The sequence below is a fragment of the Pogoniulus pusillus genome, chromosome 15, assembly GCF_015220805.1.
Source record: "Pogoniulus pusillus isolate bPogPus1 chromosome 15, bPogPus1.pri, whole genome shotgun sequence".
Classification (NCBI taxonomy): Eukaryota; Metazoa; Chordata; class Aves; order Piciformes; family Lybiidae; genus Pogoniulus; species Pogoniulus pusillus.
The window spans coordinates 6,552,532-6,568,667 of record NC_087278.1 but is presented as its reverse complement, the minus strand read 5'-3'; the positions used below and the strand labels follow the sequence as shown (position 1 = coordinate 6,568,667).

The 16,136-nt window shown below is 40.8% G+C and overlaps 2 protein-coding genes across 5 annotated transcripts in view; both read right to left on the bottom strand.

Moving 5' to 3' along the window:
• The window catches only part of ATF7IP (activating transcription factor 7 interacting protein), a 73,600-nt gene that overhangs the window by 20,372 nt on the left and 37,092 nt on the right, over positions 1-16,136 (bottom strand). For all 4 annotated transcript variants that reach the window (XM_064155094.1, XM_064155091.1, XM_064155092.1 and 1 more), the window contains exons 3-10: positions 14,768-14,851; positions 13,789-13,934; positions 12,555-12,692; positions 10,406-10,471; positions 9,640-9,713; positions 8,494-8,582; positions 6,413-7,039; positions 4,793-4,869 (exon numbers count right to left, since the gene is read on the bottom strand). In XM_064155094.1, the coding sequence (XP_064011164.1) occupies positions 4,793-4,869; positions 6,413-7,039; positions 8,494-8,582; positions 9,640-9,713; positions 10,406-10,471; positions 12,555-12,692; positions 13,789-13,934; positions 14,768-14,851 (1,301 nt within the window). The remainder of the gene's footprint in view (positions 1-4,792; positions 4,870-6,412; positions 7,040-8,493; positions 8,583-9,639; positions 9,714-10,405; positions 10,472-12,554; positions 12,693-13,788; positions 13,935-14,767; positions 14,852-16,136) is intronic.
• Positions 1,886-3,469, bottom strand: LOC135181606 (uncharacterized). Its single transcript, XM_064154841.1, has one exon. It carries the CDS (start codon positions 3,467-3,469, stop codon positions 1,886-1,888), a length of 1,584 nt encoding a protein of 527 aa, XP_064010911.1.

Genomic DNA, 16,136 nt, shown 5'->3' with positions numbered 1-16,136 from the left:
TTCCTCCAGTCAATGATGTTGCAAATTAATGCTGCAACTAAGGAAGTGTAGGGTTGGGGAGAAGTGATTTTCTATTAATCATTTTATCTGATCAACTAGCTCAGTCTTTATAACAGAAAATAAAAGTGGTTGTAAACACAGTATCTAAGAAAAATACAGTGTTTTCAAAATCTTTTAATCTTTAACACGATCCACCAGAGAATGGAACCCTTTGTGTTAGTCTTATACTTTGGAAAATTAATGCAGTAAGTATGAATGATCTACCCAAGGGTAGCAGAACATTACCAGACAAGATAAAAACTGAAGTTCAGGCATCAAGACCTCTGTTCTGACTACAACTAAGTGACAAATCTCATTCAGTATTTGAAAGCCTTTCCTAGCAAGGAAGTTCTCCACAGAATTAAGAGTTCATCATGGTCAAATTGTTATTTCAGATGGGACTGTTCTCTGTTTTGTTCACTGCCTGAGCAACATAATCACTTCCAGTGGAGTCTTTACTGTGATAAACTACATGTGTGTGGGGTCTGTGTCATGCACACATATATACACAGGCATTTCAAAAGGATGAAGCCTTTCCTGTGTTAGTTACTATAATGGAAAACAACTTAAAATGCTACACTGTTTCTTCATCTAAAAAGTGGAACTACAGTTCAAGATTTAATGACCAGTTTCTCATTTTAATTCACAAGATCCCTAGATCTTCTAAGAATGATAGCACAGAACATCGAGACAAACCACTGCTTAGATTCTCAGGTGTGATTCAATAAAAATGGACTATGACTAGCTCTTGTAATTTGCTCCCCCCTCCATTAAAGAACCTTCTAAATTACAATTTCAGTTCTCTAACAAAACTCACACTCACAATTCTAAGAATGTATAACCTGTACAAATCTCCTGTGGAAAATGAAATGATAGGATCAGTTTACTACAGTGAACTAATCTAAAGAAGCTAAAGATCAAAATATTACTTGGACAGGTTTTGGTGGGGAAGAACAGAATGTGCTTCTCATGAATTATACTATGCTGACAATACTGCAAAGACAATGTGAAATACCATGGAAAGGGTAGGTGACAGGAAGCACAAAAACACCTCTCACAAGGTAAGCACATGCAGAGACAGCACTCCAAGTCCATTTGAAGTTGCCATTTAAGCAACAAACCTCAACTCTTTGAGAGCATTTTCCCCAATTTGTGAGATCCCAGTTGTAATACAGTTTCTATCAGCTAGTGCCTTGCAACTGAAACTGCTGCTAGAAATATGAAACAGGAAAAAGAAAGACCTACAATATAAATTTGTAGCTCACAGAGAAAAAAAAAAATCAATATTGGATAATGTTAGGGGTGAAAAAATGTTAGGAAAATAAAGAAAAGAAGGCACAATCCTCTGGTAGGTCTGGAAACAATTTGAATGGAGAGGTTGACAGTGGTCAAGCAATTCCAGGTGTTTTCATGCATATGCATATATATTCAGCTTCTACTTTCTCCATGCTCTTCAATAATCAAGTATTTGATTTTTAAGATGCTACATCAGTGCCAGGAGGCATTGAATGGTATCATAAATACACTCTTCACAAAATACAAAAGCCATGCCCTTAGTGAAGCAAGCATAGCTCTTCAGCTAAGTGGCAATCAGTATCTCTGTTTCATTTCTTTAAAAACAGCTCTGCTCAGCCACTTCAAGAGTCCCAGCTGCCACATAAAGTCGAACTCCAAGCCCTGCTCTCTGTAAGTTTCTGTTCCATAGTTTGCTTCAGGACTGCAAACAGGATACTTTCTGCTGAACTAGACTGTAAGAAATGTCAGTAGTAGACCAAGTGGAAAAAAAAAAAAAAGGTAATTTTTCCATTTTAGTAATTAATTTCAAACCAGTTCCATTACAGAAGCATCAAGTCATTGGTTCTTGTTTTATCACATGCTGTATAAAGACGGGTTCATTACAATAGCCTTGAAGGGAACCAGCAGTTAGACTCCCACTGGCCACGTTCCTGGAAAGAAACACCTTGGAAGAACTACAGTTAAACAGGACAGGGCTTTTGGAATTTGGAGTTGAGTGTCCCCCAGGAACTAAAGTCACAGAATTAGTGCCAGGTGGCACCACAGATCTCTTAGGGAATAAAATTTTGCTTTGTTGTAGAACAACATGGCTTATAGATGAGGATGAGGCACCAGGCAATGATTCTTTGATCGCTTCCTCTGGCATCTTGCTACATAGGTAACTGGAGGCCTTATTCTCCATTCTATCTGACCAAGCCCTGCAGCGAACTTCTGCAGCTCCCCAGTAGTGTTTAACAGCAGACTCAGAGCGATGTCCTGTCACTGCCATTACTTCTCTAGGCCCCAGTTCAGCTTCACACAGTAGCTGGATGGTGGTAGTTCGGAGAGAATGATTGGTGTAGCGTTGAGAGAGCCTGGCTGCTGCACTTATCCTGGGCATCATAGTACCTAAGTAGTTGACACCCATGGGTTCTCTTTTGTACCAGACAGGTTGCTCTTGCATTTGCTCTGATGTTAGCTTTAAAGGATGCAGGTAGAAGGCAGGGGGCTCTGGAGGCAACTTAGATAAATAAAGCTCCAAAGAAAAAACAGGACAGTTTGGGTCCCCTGGCACGTCATACATTTTACCCATTTTATGAGGATCTTCTCCATTTTTTCCTTTGCCCCAATACTTAAATGTAGCATATCGACGCCCATTCTTGTCCTTCTCAACAACAAGAGCATCTGGAGCCAGATCTCTTAAAATTTCCCTCCCTCGTTTGGCAAAATGCAACTGCAAATCAAACCACACCTTGTTGACGAGCGCCAGCGGACTGTGCGTTCCCAGCACACCAGATTGCTTAATCTTACGCAAGTCCTCGGCAGCTACAGGAGGGTGGTGGTGAGTCTCATCCTTTCCCTGCATGCGCAGCATCTTCAGCACGCTCACAAACACCGCGTTTGCACTAGCAAACTCCTTGTCCTTCATTAAGCAGAGCTGACGGTTATAAGGTGGCAGTTTGAGGTGGCGGTTTAAGCCAGCACGCATTGACTTGTAGCTCGCCACGCTGTAGGTATTGCCATTGTGATTCCTGATCGTGTAATAAAACTCTTTTAAGATCTCATTGAGTTCGGTTACTGGCACCAATTCAAAGCTAGGATCCTTGCCATTTTTGGTCAGCCATTGTTTCAATAGGTTAGCTGCCCAGCCAGTTTGCTTGTGGGTGTTTCTGATGCTCTTAGCATCCTCTTCCTCCAAGCCAAAGAGGACATCCTCAGGGAAGTTAAAATTCGTCTCTGCTGCTTCTATGGCTGCTTTATTTTCTGATGAAGCCTCTTCCTGTTCCAACTGCTTTTCGAAACAATTGATCAAAGTTGTACCATCAAATACACCACAGGTATACGGCACACAGTGCACTGCTTTTTGATCTGAGAGCTGCGAAGTGCTGAGTAACACACAGTATTTTGGATTTACATAACAAAAAGCAGGTGGCATTGACTGGGTTTTTCAAATAATATGGCATGTTAATTACGTATCTCACTGGTCAATTACAAACGAATCAAGTCCTTCTTTAGTGACCATGGCATTACACATGCTTTAACTGAATTGACTGGAAGCAAACTTAGACTGTAACAGAAGACTGAAAACCGGAAAGCATTGCGAGTCTCTTATTTCCCTCCTCCTTGCTCATCTTCCATTGTTAAATACCACTATCATACACAACCTGCTTTTCCAAAATCTTTTCCGGGTTTCAGGCTCTACCAGAGAAGAAGAATTCCCAAATATGCATCTTATATGGAAAATTAATTCTTAAACCCCTACTTCTGTCAACCATTCTGTTACTGAATTTCCTACACATCAAGCACTGGGAAATATTTTAATAGCTATAATCCACAGGGACCTTTGAAAAATGAAGTTCCAAACAACCATTCTTTATGAAATGCTTTAAGAAAAAGGTAAAGTGAGGCACAGTCTACACCCTGTAATAACGGTACCCTTGCCAGACTCTATCTGTGACAGGTCAAAATCAGAATCCTGTCTAGTGCATTTTCTTAATTTGAAGTACAATTCAGATTTAACTGTACCTTGAAACGCTAAATGGAGAAATTTTGGCTAGAAGAAAACTATTTTATTCCCCTAAATAAAATGACTTCCAGCTAACAGCAATAAAAGTATGAGGTGCTTTGCGAAATAGCTGTACGCAGAAGGAGAATTAATTATCATGAGCTTTAAAGAGCTTAATTTAAACTTTCACATTTCAGAGCAAGCTCAATAAATTTTAGATGAGGAATCCAGAAGTGCTGCAAGTCCTCCTTTATTCTTTTACCATGAAGTAGTTTCTCCTCAGGAAGGTTTTTTTTTTCCTGTTTTGGGGTTGTTTTCCCTATGACACAAGGTGATTAAATAGCAAAACTCCAATTCTCATTAACTTCTGGATTAACGAGGAAATGAGAGAGTTGCAGTAATTTACTAAGTATTTGTAGCTTTAAGTTCAAGTCCTTCAGACAAAAACTGAGCAGATTTCTCTGTATCTTAGCTCTGATTAATCAGATGAGCTTTTAGCATGCTCCTGAATGATTAACTTATCTACATACAGAAACTCCATCAGAAAACGTCTGAAAAGATTATCAGAAGCTCATGCTCCAAGTAATACTCTGGATCAGAAGAAGAAAAATACAAACAGACTGAAACTAGAAAGGATAGTACAAAAAAGAAAAAAGAAACAAAAAATGTTTCATTATGAGCAATAAAGGTAAAGAACTTTTCTCCTGTGGATTGTAACTTCAGAATTGCATACAGAAGCAATCAACAACCTACCTGTGGTGTTCCCTCAGCTGTTCGCTTGTTTGCCGAAGCTGACGACGCATCTGTTGGTGGCTTGCTTGGCTGGTTTTCTGAGGGGTCAAGAGATTGTTCATATCATCAGTACTAAGTAAGTGCTAGCCACTACATGAATTTGGAGGCAACATTCAACGTTCATTATGTGGCACACTGAACATGTTTCAGCTCTGATTTTCAATTATAACTATTCAGTTTGACTACTGCCCTTTTTGTCCAGAGGGAACAGAAGATACAGCAAAGAACTTTCTGGCCTAGATGCAGCTCATGTTCCCTTTCTTGTAAGCCTGAGAATGTACTCAAAATATTTTATGAGCAATTCCCTTGCCTATCTGAGGACAAAGTGTGACTCCAACCTATCCTTCTTCTCTATGTAAACTGATATGAAATGGAAAAAAATGCAGTTATTCAATATTTTTGTACCAAAAACATGACCAACGGATGGTTACATGGACTACAAAATCTGTAAGAGAGCCAATCTGTGCAGAGAGACTGAATTATCTTTATTAGCTGGGCCAAATCATATATCTAAACTAGCAATTTAAAAAGTTTCTTGAATATAGGATAGAAACATTTAAATCCAAATTCATCTTTCTCCTTTTCATTTTAACCCAGGCTTATCAGCAACGGTGTTGGCCCAAAGCAGTGTTTCAAAACAGGAGGTATACATCACAGTTATGTGAACTGCATAAAATGAGACACATTTTTTGGACACACAGGCCCTTCCTTTGGTCGCTGTGCCTGTCTATCACAGCCCTCTTTATGCTGTGTCAAATCACTACATTACCTCTAGGGCTAAAAATCAATCAAAAGCATATAACTCCTAAGCTCTATGGAAAACGTATTTTAACACAGCTGACTCAGAGATAAGGAAATGAAATAAAACTAGTTCTGATGTCAAGGTCTGCACAAGTTCATTTTAATATTATACTGTACCAATAAGAATTCTGGTGTAATTCCAACCAACTTAGAAATCTTGAGGACCTCTTAGAAAATAAAGATATTTCAAGGCATGCAAAATTGACAGTGCAGAGAATCACTGCAGCATGGCCACAGATGGAAAGTATTTTAGAATAATTAATATAGATGCCATTATCTCAACATTCACTATGCTCAGAGATTTCATTTTCAATACAATAAATGTACTTCTTTTGAATTAGGCTAGTATTAGGTCGCAGTTTTCCCCCCATTTTGATTACTTTTAAGTGCTGTGAAAATTAAGGTAATGATTGCATTTCCCTTTTAGACTGTCTTTGCTTAGAAAGGCAGCCAGATTATTTTGAGAGGCTGTATTAAAAATAAACACTGAGTTGTTAATGGTAGGAGGTTTTGACCTCCTGCTAGGAATATCAGTGAAGTTCTAAACAAAACAAAGCTTCCACAACTATGCTTCTGACTCCTAAGGAGAGATTGTTTTCAACAAAGGTTTGAACACATCCACGACAGAGATGATTTTCATCTTGACAATTTCAACAGAAAGGCAACCTAGAAGTAACATCTCAGTAAAAGACAATAACAAATTCCCCCAGGAGTGCAGTTTTAAGTTTCCCTTGAACAACTCTTTTCCTTTGCTAGTGTCAACATTCAAGCATAACTTACCAATTCGAAGCGCTGTGCTGACAGGTGGTTCCACAGGAGCTGTGTTACTAAATGCAGAGATGGGGATCTTCATCTGTATGGGTGCTCGATTGCTGGGAGCATTATAAAGTCCTGAAGTACCCACTGTGGGTAGAGAAGTCCTTGTGGTCTGGACAACAGGATGTGCAGTAGAAACAGCCTGCACTGCCAATGTTGTGCCTATTGATGCAGCTGGAGAGTTCCTCTGAATACCAGAACTGGGCACACATGTGCTGTTATTTGGTTTAGGTGGGTTAGCTGATGCCAAAGACACTGTAGTTTTGGTAAGGCTACCAATCGTAGATGAGCTTTGTACAGATATAAATTCAACGCTGCCTGACTGCTGGTTAGTGACCAATGTCCCTGCATGGCCTTGAAGGAGCTGAGGCTGGGACGACACCGCAACAGGTACGTGTAAGATTACAGGCAAAGACTGCAACGAGACAGACACTGACTGAGTGCTGCCACTGGGCACTTGGCTAGCGCCTACAACTGCAGCTGTGTTAGCTGCGGGAAGGACTGCTGTTGTCAAAGAGTTGGTGGAGGTCATTGGAGTTTGAGGCTTCGGCTGTGCACTGACAACTGCTGAAGGAGTGGCAAGACTGGAAGCTGGCACAACATTAAAGAAAGAAAACAAACTTCAGTACTTAAACCAAGTGTGAATGTTTCACTCCCACACAGCAAATGGAAATGATTTATGAGGAGAGTGGCAAGTCACTGGAATGGGCTGCCCAGAGAAGTTGTGAATGTCCTATCACTGTTAAGCATTCAAAGTAAGGCTGGAAGAAGCTTTAATCAACCTAATCTTGTGGAAGATATCCCAGCCCATATGATCTTTAAAAAGTCCACTCTAACCCAAACCATTTTCCATAGAATTACAGAACATGGTATATGATTAACTTCTTCACAAAGAAAGAGAACAGATACTCATTTTCTGTTGTACACTCTGATATTCGATGGCCTAGGTAAAGACAGCAACCCATTCCAACCTCACTGTAAAGAACTCTTTCCTAACATCCAGTTTGAATCTCCCCTCAGCCAGCTTAAACCCCTTGTACTGTCATTACAAGACCTTGTCAATAGTCCCTCCCCAGCCTTCCTGTAGGCTCCCTTCAGATACTGGAAGGCTATTATAAGGTCTCCTCAAAGCCTTCTCTTGTCCAGGCTGAAGAGCCTCAACTCTCATAGCCTGTCCTCATAGCAGAGCTGCTGCAGCTCATCTTTGTGGCCTCCTCTGGGCTCAGCCCAACAGTTTGATGCCCTTCTTGTGTTGGGGGCTCCAGAGCTGCGCACAGTACTCCAGGTGGGGTCTGACGAGAGCAAAGGGGGACAATCCCCTCCCCTGCCCTGCTGGCCACTCTCTTCTTGATGCAGCCCAGCACATTGTTGCTTTCTGGGCTGCACTCACACTGCTGGCTCATGTTGAGCTTTTCATGAAACCAGACCCTTAGGTCCAGGAGCAAATAACTGGAGGGCTGCTCTCCAGTCATTTGCCACTCAGCCTGGATTTGTGCTTGGAATTGCCCCAACTCAGGTGCAAGCCCTTACACCTGGCCTTGCTGAATTTCATGAGGTTGGCCTAGGCCCACCTCTTCAGCCTGCCCAGGTCCCTCTGGATGGATGGATCCCTTCCCTCTAGCAAGTAAACTGTGCCACACTGGCTGTGTCATCTGGCTTCCTTTAGTTCCCCATACAACTTCCGTGGACATTAGGTAGAGGAGAAGACATTGGCACCCTGCTATGCTCAATTACAAAAAAATGGCCAGTGAGCCAGGTGCAGATAAGAGCCTGCCAAGTTTTGCTGCCATACCCAGTAAGCAGTCTGCTGAAGCATCTAATTTGCCCACATGTTCTGCTTGGCCAAATCAACACATTTTTCCCCTTACCTGGTAAGCACAAGACATATAAACTGGGAAAATGGTAGAGAGCTAAAAAGTATTATTTCTGATGTCAGATAAAACAGTCAGAAACCCCAATTTTACTCTTGTCCAATAGTTACTTACTAATGAAAAGCAGTTATTACTGTTAAGAAGTGTGTTTACAGTCCACATGCAGTTTCTTACCTGCATTCACAGGGGCTTGAAAAGTTGCTGGTGTGCTCTCACCTACATTCCTCTTCGACTCCAGTATCTGCCTCACTGTGCCAGCATTTCTGTGAAACGAATTTCAGTTAGTACTTCTCAATGAGCCATATCTGGTGTAATTATGAACAGTACAGTGAGGAAAAAAATCTCCCCATTTAGAGACATATTTTTCATTGAGATCTCCCAAACCCATTTATTTTCTGCTGCTGCTGTATATTAGCTTTGGATTCAGTATTGTCCATTTATGACTTTGGTGAAAGAAAACTGAAATTCACTAGGAACAGCAATCATAGAATCAACCAGGTTGGCAGAGACCTCCAACATCATCCAGTCCAACCTAGCACCCAGCCCTAGACAGTCAACTAGAACATGGCACTAAGTGCCTCATCCAGTCATTGCTTGAACACCTCCAGGGATGGTGACTCCACCACCTCCCTGGGTAGCCCATTCCAATGCCAGTCACTCTCTCTGGGAAGAACTTCCTCCTAACATCCAGCCTAGATCTCCCTCAGCACAACTTGAGACTGTGTCCCCTTGTTCTATTGGTGGTTGCCTGGGAGAAGAGACCAACCCCACCTGGCTACAGCTCCCCTTCAGGTAGTTATAGATAGCAATGAGGTCACCCCTGAGCCTCCTCTTCTCCAGGCTAAGCAACCGCAGCTCCCTCAGCCTCTCCTCATAGGGTTTGTGTTCCAGGCCTTTCACCAGCTTTGTCACCCTTCTCTGGACACATTCCAGCACCTCAACATCTCTCTTGAATTGAGGGGCCCAGAACTGGACACAGGACTCAAGGTGTGGCCTGACCAGCGTTGAGTACAAGGGAAGAATAACCTCCCTTGTCCCACTGGCCATACTATTCCTGATGCAGGCCAGAATGCAATTGGCTCTCTTGGCCACCTGGGCACACTGCTGGCTCATCTTCAGCCTACTATCTACCAGTATCCCCAGGTCCCTTTCTTCCTGGCTGCTCTCCAGCTACTCTGTCCCCAGCCTGTAGCACTGATTGGGAAAGGAAGAGTACTTCAATCAGTAAAAAAACAGCATGCAGAGATTATTTCTTACAATAGGTATCCCAAGTATCCTACTGCAAATGTTAACACAGTCACAGTGACACAGTTTGCTTACCGATATGTTGTGTTGGTTGTGTTTACAGTATCACTTGCTGCTTTCGTGGGAGACAGAGGTGTACTTGATGCATTCTACAAAACAAAACAACAACAAAAGCCATAACAAAACAATCATAAATCAGTTTGAAAACTAATGCTTTCAATATATTTCAAATTTATTCCTTTCTGTGTGAAATCAAAATACTTCTGGGGCAAAAACTGTAGGAGAACACCACATGTTCCAAAATCTCCCCCAAACCCTCTTGGCCCTCCTTGCATCCCTTGCCATCATCTTCCCCTTTGGTAAGCCTTCTGACTTGGTATTCTGAGCAGGGAATCAAAATTTCTTCTTGAATGCTAATAGACTTTTATCTCCCACTTCTTCTCAGTAGCTAATTTGAAATATCCACTGCAGACACAGAGAAATACCATTGTTTGTATACATTCATCTCCTCTCACTTCTCCACCCCCAAAATCAAGGTTGTGAAGATGCACTCTTATTTACTCTGTGATCTTCATGTTGAAGTAAATTAGATTTATTCACATACAGTTTAAGGTGCTTTCACACAGTGCCTAAAGAACCCTTTGTACAAATCAAAACTACCTATCAGATGTTAAAAGTATATTATTCATTTCACATCACTGCCTTTACCCAAACAAGACAAATTTACTTTGTGAACATCACTGAACTACCAGGTCCCATCCCTCTGTGTATAAAATGGCTTTATTTTTTGACACAAGAGTTAAGTCAATTCAGAAAAGCAGAGAACAAATCTAGATCTTACTTCCTGTCTTTTCTTCAAGTCTTCCCTGGCTGCTCCAAACCGCTTTGTCAATCTAGCAATTTTAGCCTAAATGGGAAGAAGATGAAAAGAAACAAACCATAAATATCTTTCCCAAGAACCATCAAATTATGTGAACAAAATGAGACATAATTAAGAAATCAACTCACAGCCTATTTTCATATTAGAAGAGATTATTCTTCCTTGAAATACAGTACAACTAAATTATTTCAGAGCAGAAGACATACAGGTGCAGCACAATCAAAGTATCTTACAATCAACTTTTTTTCCTTCCTATTCATAACTGTATAGACAGAATCCATTTGTAAGAATGAAAGTAATTGAAAAAGTATTTGACTGTCTCATGTACCATGTTGAAACTGCACCTCTTGCTGCTTTTCATATGATCCGCTTGAAAGTCAACATAAAACATCTGGGCTAGTAGTAAAGGGAGAAAGGTTACGTAATACATACTGGTCTGGAAAACTCTGTACTTCTGTGTTAAAATTAAGTGGACTTATTGATTGAATGTGTTATAAGTTCTTAATTGTCACATCAAAATCCTTATCCTGATGTTCTTTGTGCTATCACTATGTACACCACTTCCTGGCCTGCATCAGGAACAGTGTGGCCAGCAGGACAAGGGAGGTTATTCTTCCCTTGTACTCAACACTGGTCAGGCCACACCTTGAGTCCTGTGTCCAGTTCTGGGCTCCTCAATTCAAGAGAGATGTTGAGATGCTCGAATGTGTCCAGAGAAGGGCAACAAAGCTGGTGAAAGGCCTGGAGCACAAACCCTATGAGGAGAGGCTGAGGGAGCTGTGGTTGCTTAGCCTGGAGAAGAGGAGGCTCAGGGGTGACCTCATTGCTGTCTACAACTACCTGAAGGGAGGCTGTAGCCAGGTGGGAGTTGGGCTCCTCCCAGGCAACCAGCAACAGAACAAGGGGACACAGTCTCAAGTTGTGCTGGGGGAGGTCTAGGCTGGATGTTAGGAGGAAGTTCTTCACAGAGAGAGTGATTGGCATTGGAATGGGCTGCCCAGGAGGTGGTGGAGGCACCGTCCCTGGAGGTGTTCAAGAAAAGCCTGGCTGAGGCACTTGGTGCCATGGTCTAGTTGATTGGACAGGGCTGGGTGCTAGGTTGGAGTGAATGATCTTGGAGGTCTCTTCCAACCTGGTTGATTCTATGATTCTATAAAGAAAGTAAGTATACTGCATTCAGCACTAGTTATTTGTTTCCTTGCCAGAACATGATTATTTAATCCCTGGGGAGGGAACATGGACAAATATTATGATTCTGTTTTTGAGTGTTTTATGAAGTCATAGAATGGCTTAGGTTGGAAAAGGAACCTTAGACATCACTTGCTCTGACCTCCCAGCCACAGGCAGGGGCAGCTCTCAATGAGATTCAGCCGCTTAAGGCCTCATCCTATCTGGCCCTGAACATTCCCAGGGAGGATGCATCTACAACCTCCCTGGGCAACCTATTCCAGAGTACCACCACCCTCATACTGAAGAATTTATTCCTAAGATTAAGTCTAAATCTACTCCCTCTTATCTTAAAACCATTCCTCCTTGTCCTCCGTTCTAAGGTTCTCTTGGAGTCTTATTTTCTCTAAGCTGAACAACCCCAGTTCCCTCAGTGCATTCTCATAACAAAGGTATTCTAGCCCTGGGATGATATTTATGGCCCTCCTCTGGATTTGTTCCAACAGCTCTGTGACCTTCTTATGGTGGTCACACCAGAACTGGACACAGCATTTGAGCTGGGGTCTCACAAGAATCATAGAATCAACCAGGTTGGAAGAGACCTCCAAGATCATCCAGTCCAACCTACCACCCAGCCCTAGCCAAAGCAGAGTAAACGGGAAGAATCATCTCTCTTGGTCACACCCCAGAGTTACTGTCCTCTTCCTTATGTGCTTTTTTGATTTTAAAGCAAATTGCTGCCCTTTGATAATTGCTGCCTTCAATCTGCGTAGGGAAACAGAATTTACAGCTTGGAAGCAACATTAGTATTTGCTGCCTCTGCCCCTCACCCTGTTTACGGAGTCAAAATGACTTCTCAGCTGACAACTACAGGAGGCTTCCTATTAAGTAGAGTAAGTTATTTTTCAATTTGACTCCAGTATGCAGTTTGACAAACACTCACCTTTAGTTCAGTAAGCACAGTTTTATGCCTCTTGTTACATTCTACTTTCTCTATTCGTGTTTTCAGGTCTGCCACAGTCTTGTCAAATACAGCACACTGCAAAGCACTAAGTTTTTCTTCTAACAGTCTCTGGATAATCTGCAAAATTGTAATTGGGAATCTCATAAGTTAGGAGATAATCTACAAGCATCCTGCTACAAACAGAACACTAACAATGGTTGTGCCCTGCCAATCAAATAAATCCAGTCACCAATAAGCAGGTGGTTGCAGAGATAAGTTGCTACATCTATTTTTGGCAAATACAAATGGCTCCTCTCTGCCATTAATTTAAAGAAATTAATTTCACTGCAGCATGGTGAAGTGTATAAAAATCTTATTACCTATAAAAAGAACCTTAACAAGAGAATACGTTTTGTTTCATAAAATGCTGTTCACGCAAATTCATTTTTCTCTCTGACTTCTCCATTCTTGACAGGGACAGGACATTCAGAGAAGACAAAACTAAACACCTTCGACAAAACTTTATTTCTGGGATGCATCTTCCCCTAGCAAAAATGCCCTGCATTGCTTTGCTTGCAGAAGTTAAAAATGGAGAGAATGATTTCCACAAAGTTTACCTGACACTCTTATTGTTTCTATTTTTTCTCCCTCCTATACCTATTGCAGTACAAGAGTTTTCCTTAGAAAACAAAAATAAACAAGCAACAAACATGGTTCAGTCTTCCGCACCCTACGTTAATGAGGTTACAATGCATTAGCTTATTAATGGTGGAAGAGCACACTTTTTTTCCTCTGAGACCACAGATTTCTTTACATGCCAATGGTGCAATCAGGCAATTAACAGCTCTAAAAAGACCTGCAAAACACTGTGTTGATGGTGCTTCTGCCTGGAGACAGACTTTCTTTAAAGCTAGGTGCACAATAATAAATCCTTGCCCCATTGTAGTACCTTCTTTGCTAAGTCACATCCGACTTAAGAGTTTAGGAATTTAATACACTTCAAAAAGAACTGCTGCAGCACAGTTTTCAAATCGAATTTGGTCTCTTCTTAAGAATAGGGCTACATGAGACCTTATGTGAATGAAGCCACCTTTGCCATTTGAATTACATCAAATTTTGGACCACAAAAACGAGAAAGTGTTTGAGAGGGAGCAAGTGTGGGGAACAGGACAGCTGATTTAAAGCTGGTACAAATGTGTGTGTTTGCCCTCTTCACTTTCCACCTCCATTCTACCTTTTCTATTTTTTGGTCAACATCTTTTCTGGCTGTAATCTTCACTTGAAGTTCTGCTTCATAATCCTCTTCCATGTACCGTCGACGTTTGGAATGAACATTGTCTATGTCCTCAGATTTGGAACGTTTTCTCCTTGACACTTCACCTGGAACAATCAGATACAACTGCTTGTGAAGAACCTTTTTGAAAACAGGTATCTCTAGAATGCTAGGATTATTGTGAAGCTTTGTTTGTACCCAGTTTAAGCATTTTTATCCTAAACCAACAAGAATACCTTTGGAAAAATAAGGTATTTGATGACATCAAAGCAGAAAAGCAGTCCCTTGGGTCTTTGTACATCACTGCTCTTTTGGTGAGTTCTGCTTTGTGATTCACTAAAGCACTCCTCCAAAAGAAAAAATGGCTCTAGTATCACCATCACATTCTCCAGAACTTGTCTTCAGTTCTTCCTGCTCCTATCAGCACCATCCTATGGCTTCTTAGAAACAAACCCAAACATCTTCTGAAAAAGGAATATTCAGCATTTCAGACAAGTAAAATGACATGTCATTCTGCCTATGTCAGCAATATGCTTTTTTTCTACCTGCCATGAAGTTATTTAAACCTGTACTTCCAATCCTTGACCAAAAATCATTTGAACTTCTTTGTCACTTCTTGGATAAGAAAGAAATTAAAAAATCTCAAAAAAAAGAACAAGTTCAAACCAGAACTATATGATGAAAGTAATGTTTTGTTCACTGTGATGAATCAAAACCAAACCAGAGGCCTTGTTCACTCCTCCAGCCCCTGGCAGTATATCCTTTAAAGATTCACACATAAAACAAACCTCTCTGGACATGGTTTCTGAGCAAACTGTTCTAGTTGGCCTGGTTTTGAGCAGGGGTTTTGGACTAGATCATCTCCAAAGGTCCCTTCCAACTTCAGAGACTCTGTATTTCTAACACACCAGTGAAGCACAGCAGTTTTAACTTTACGTACTTATCTCCATGTGCTTCTCTTCTTCTTTGTGGGCCACCTGTTCTTTAACCTCCTCGACCTTCTTGCTCTCCTCCTTCACCTCTTCTACAAACAGAAAAGAAGACCCCATGTGTTACTTATGCTGACCCACAAAAATCTTGTACGACTCCTAGTGAACTCAGAATACTTATGAAAAAACAATATGCAAGAAATAAGTATGACACACAGGGAATTCAGAGATAAAACAAGATCAAAGGATACCTTCAGAGCAAAGATGTGAACTACCACACAACACAGTAAGATTCACTTCTGGATTTGCTGGGCTTTTAAATCAAGAGAATGTCTCCAATTTGCCTTTGAAATGAAGCAATGGATTTTGAATGTAAAGTTCTCGCATGTTAGTTTATTTTTGATCACTGAAAAAACGATCCCAAAATTCAGTAAGAAATACTAATATGCTTCTTTAGTTATTATAAATGACAAACCCAACCATAATTTTCATGCAAAATTTTTTTCCCCTTTTTTTAGGAAATATGAATTTTCTTTCAAAGTTTATTCTCTCCCTGTCACCAACTTCAAATAGTTTCTGGAAGACTTTAAGTGCACAAGAAGCAGTGCAAGATGTAACATCTAAATAAAATCCTTACAGAAGAAACTACACAGCCTACCTTTTGTCTGTTTAATTGGCATAAATGGAAAGGTAAATCTCAAGAGAGAAGGAAGAGCCTGAAATATGGCTGAAGAGATATATTCCTATTTCCCTTTCATACACTAGTGAAAGAAATGGTTTCATCACTAGTGGTACCACAGCTGAGAAACTATGCTTATGAATTTCCTAGGGACTGAAGACCTGAATCTTACTTAATCTATGGCATTCCTACCTAGTCAAGATATGCTCTGAGCTAGCACAGTCATGATTTCATAAGAAGCTACACAATTGGGGGTAAAAAAGAGAAGAAAAAGATCCTCCCTAAGATCATTTGAGACAACAGCTTCCTTAATTACATGTAGCAGTGTCCACTTAAACACTAATTTATTCATCTGTTTTATCTCAGCAGTGTAGCAGTATGACAATGAGTGCCCAGTGTCAAACAAATATGCTTACAATAACAGACTACAGAAGATATCCATTCAGTTTAACACAAAAAACCCTTCTGCTAACTATGTGAAGAAATTAAAGCACCAGCTTTCTACACTCAATGCTTTCAAATGTTAATCAATTGGCACAGTCATCACATAAAAGTTAAAACGAACCCCACCATGACTTAAACAAATAAAAGCTACGTGGGATGAAAACCATACAGGACTTGTAGTTTCCATGAAACCTTCCCAATATTGTCCCTTGATGGGAAAAAAAAAGAAATTTTAAGCAAATGGGACTTGTTGCATG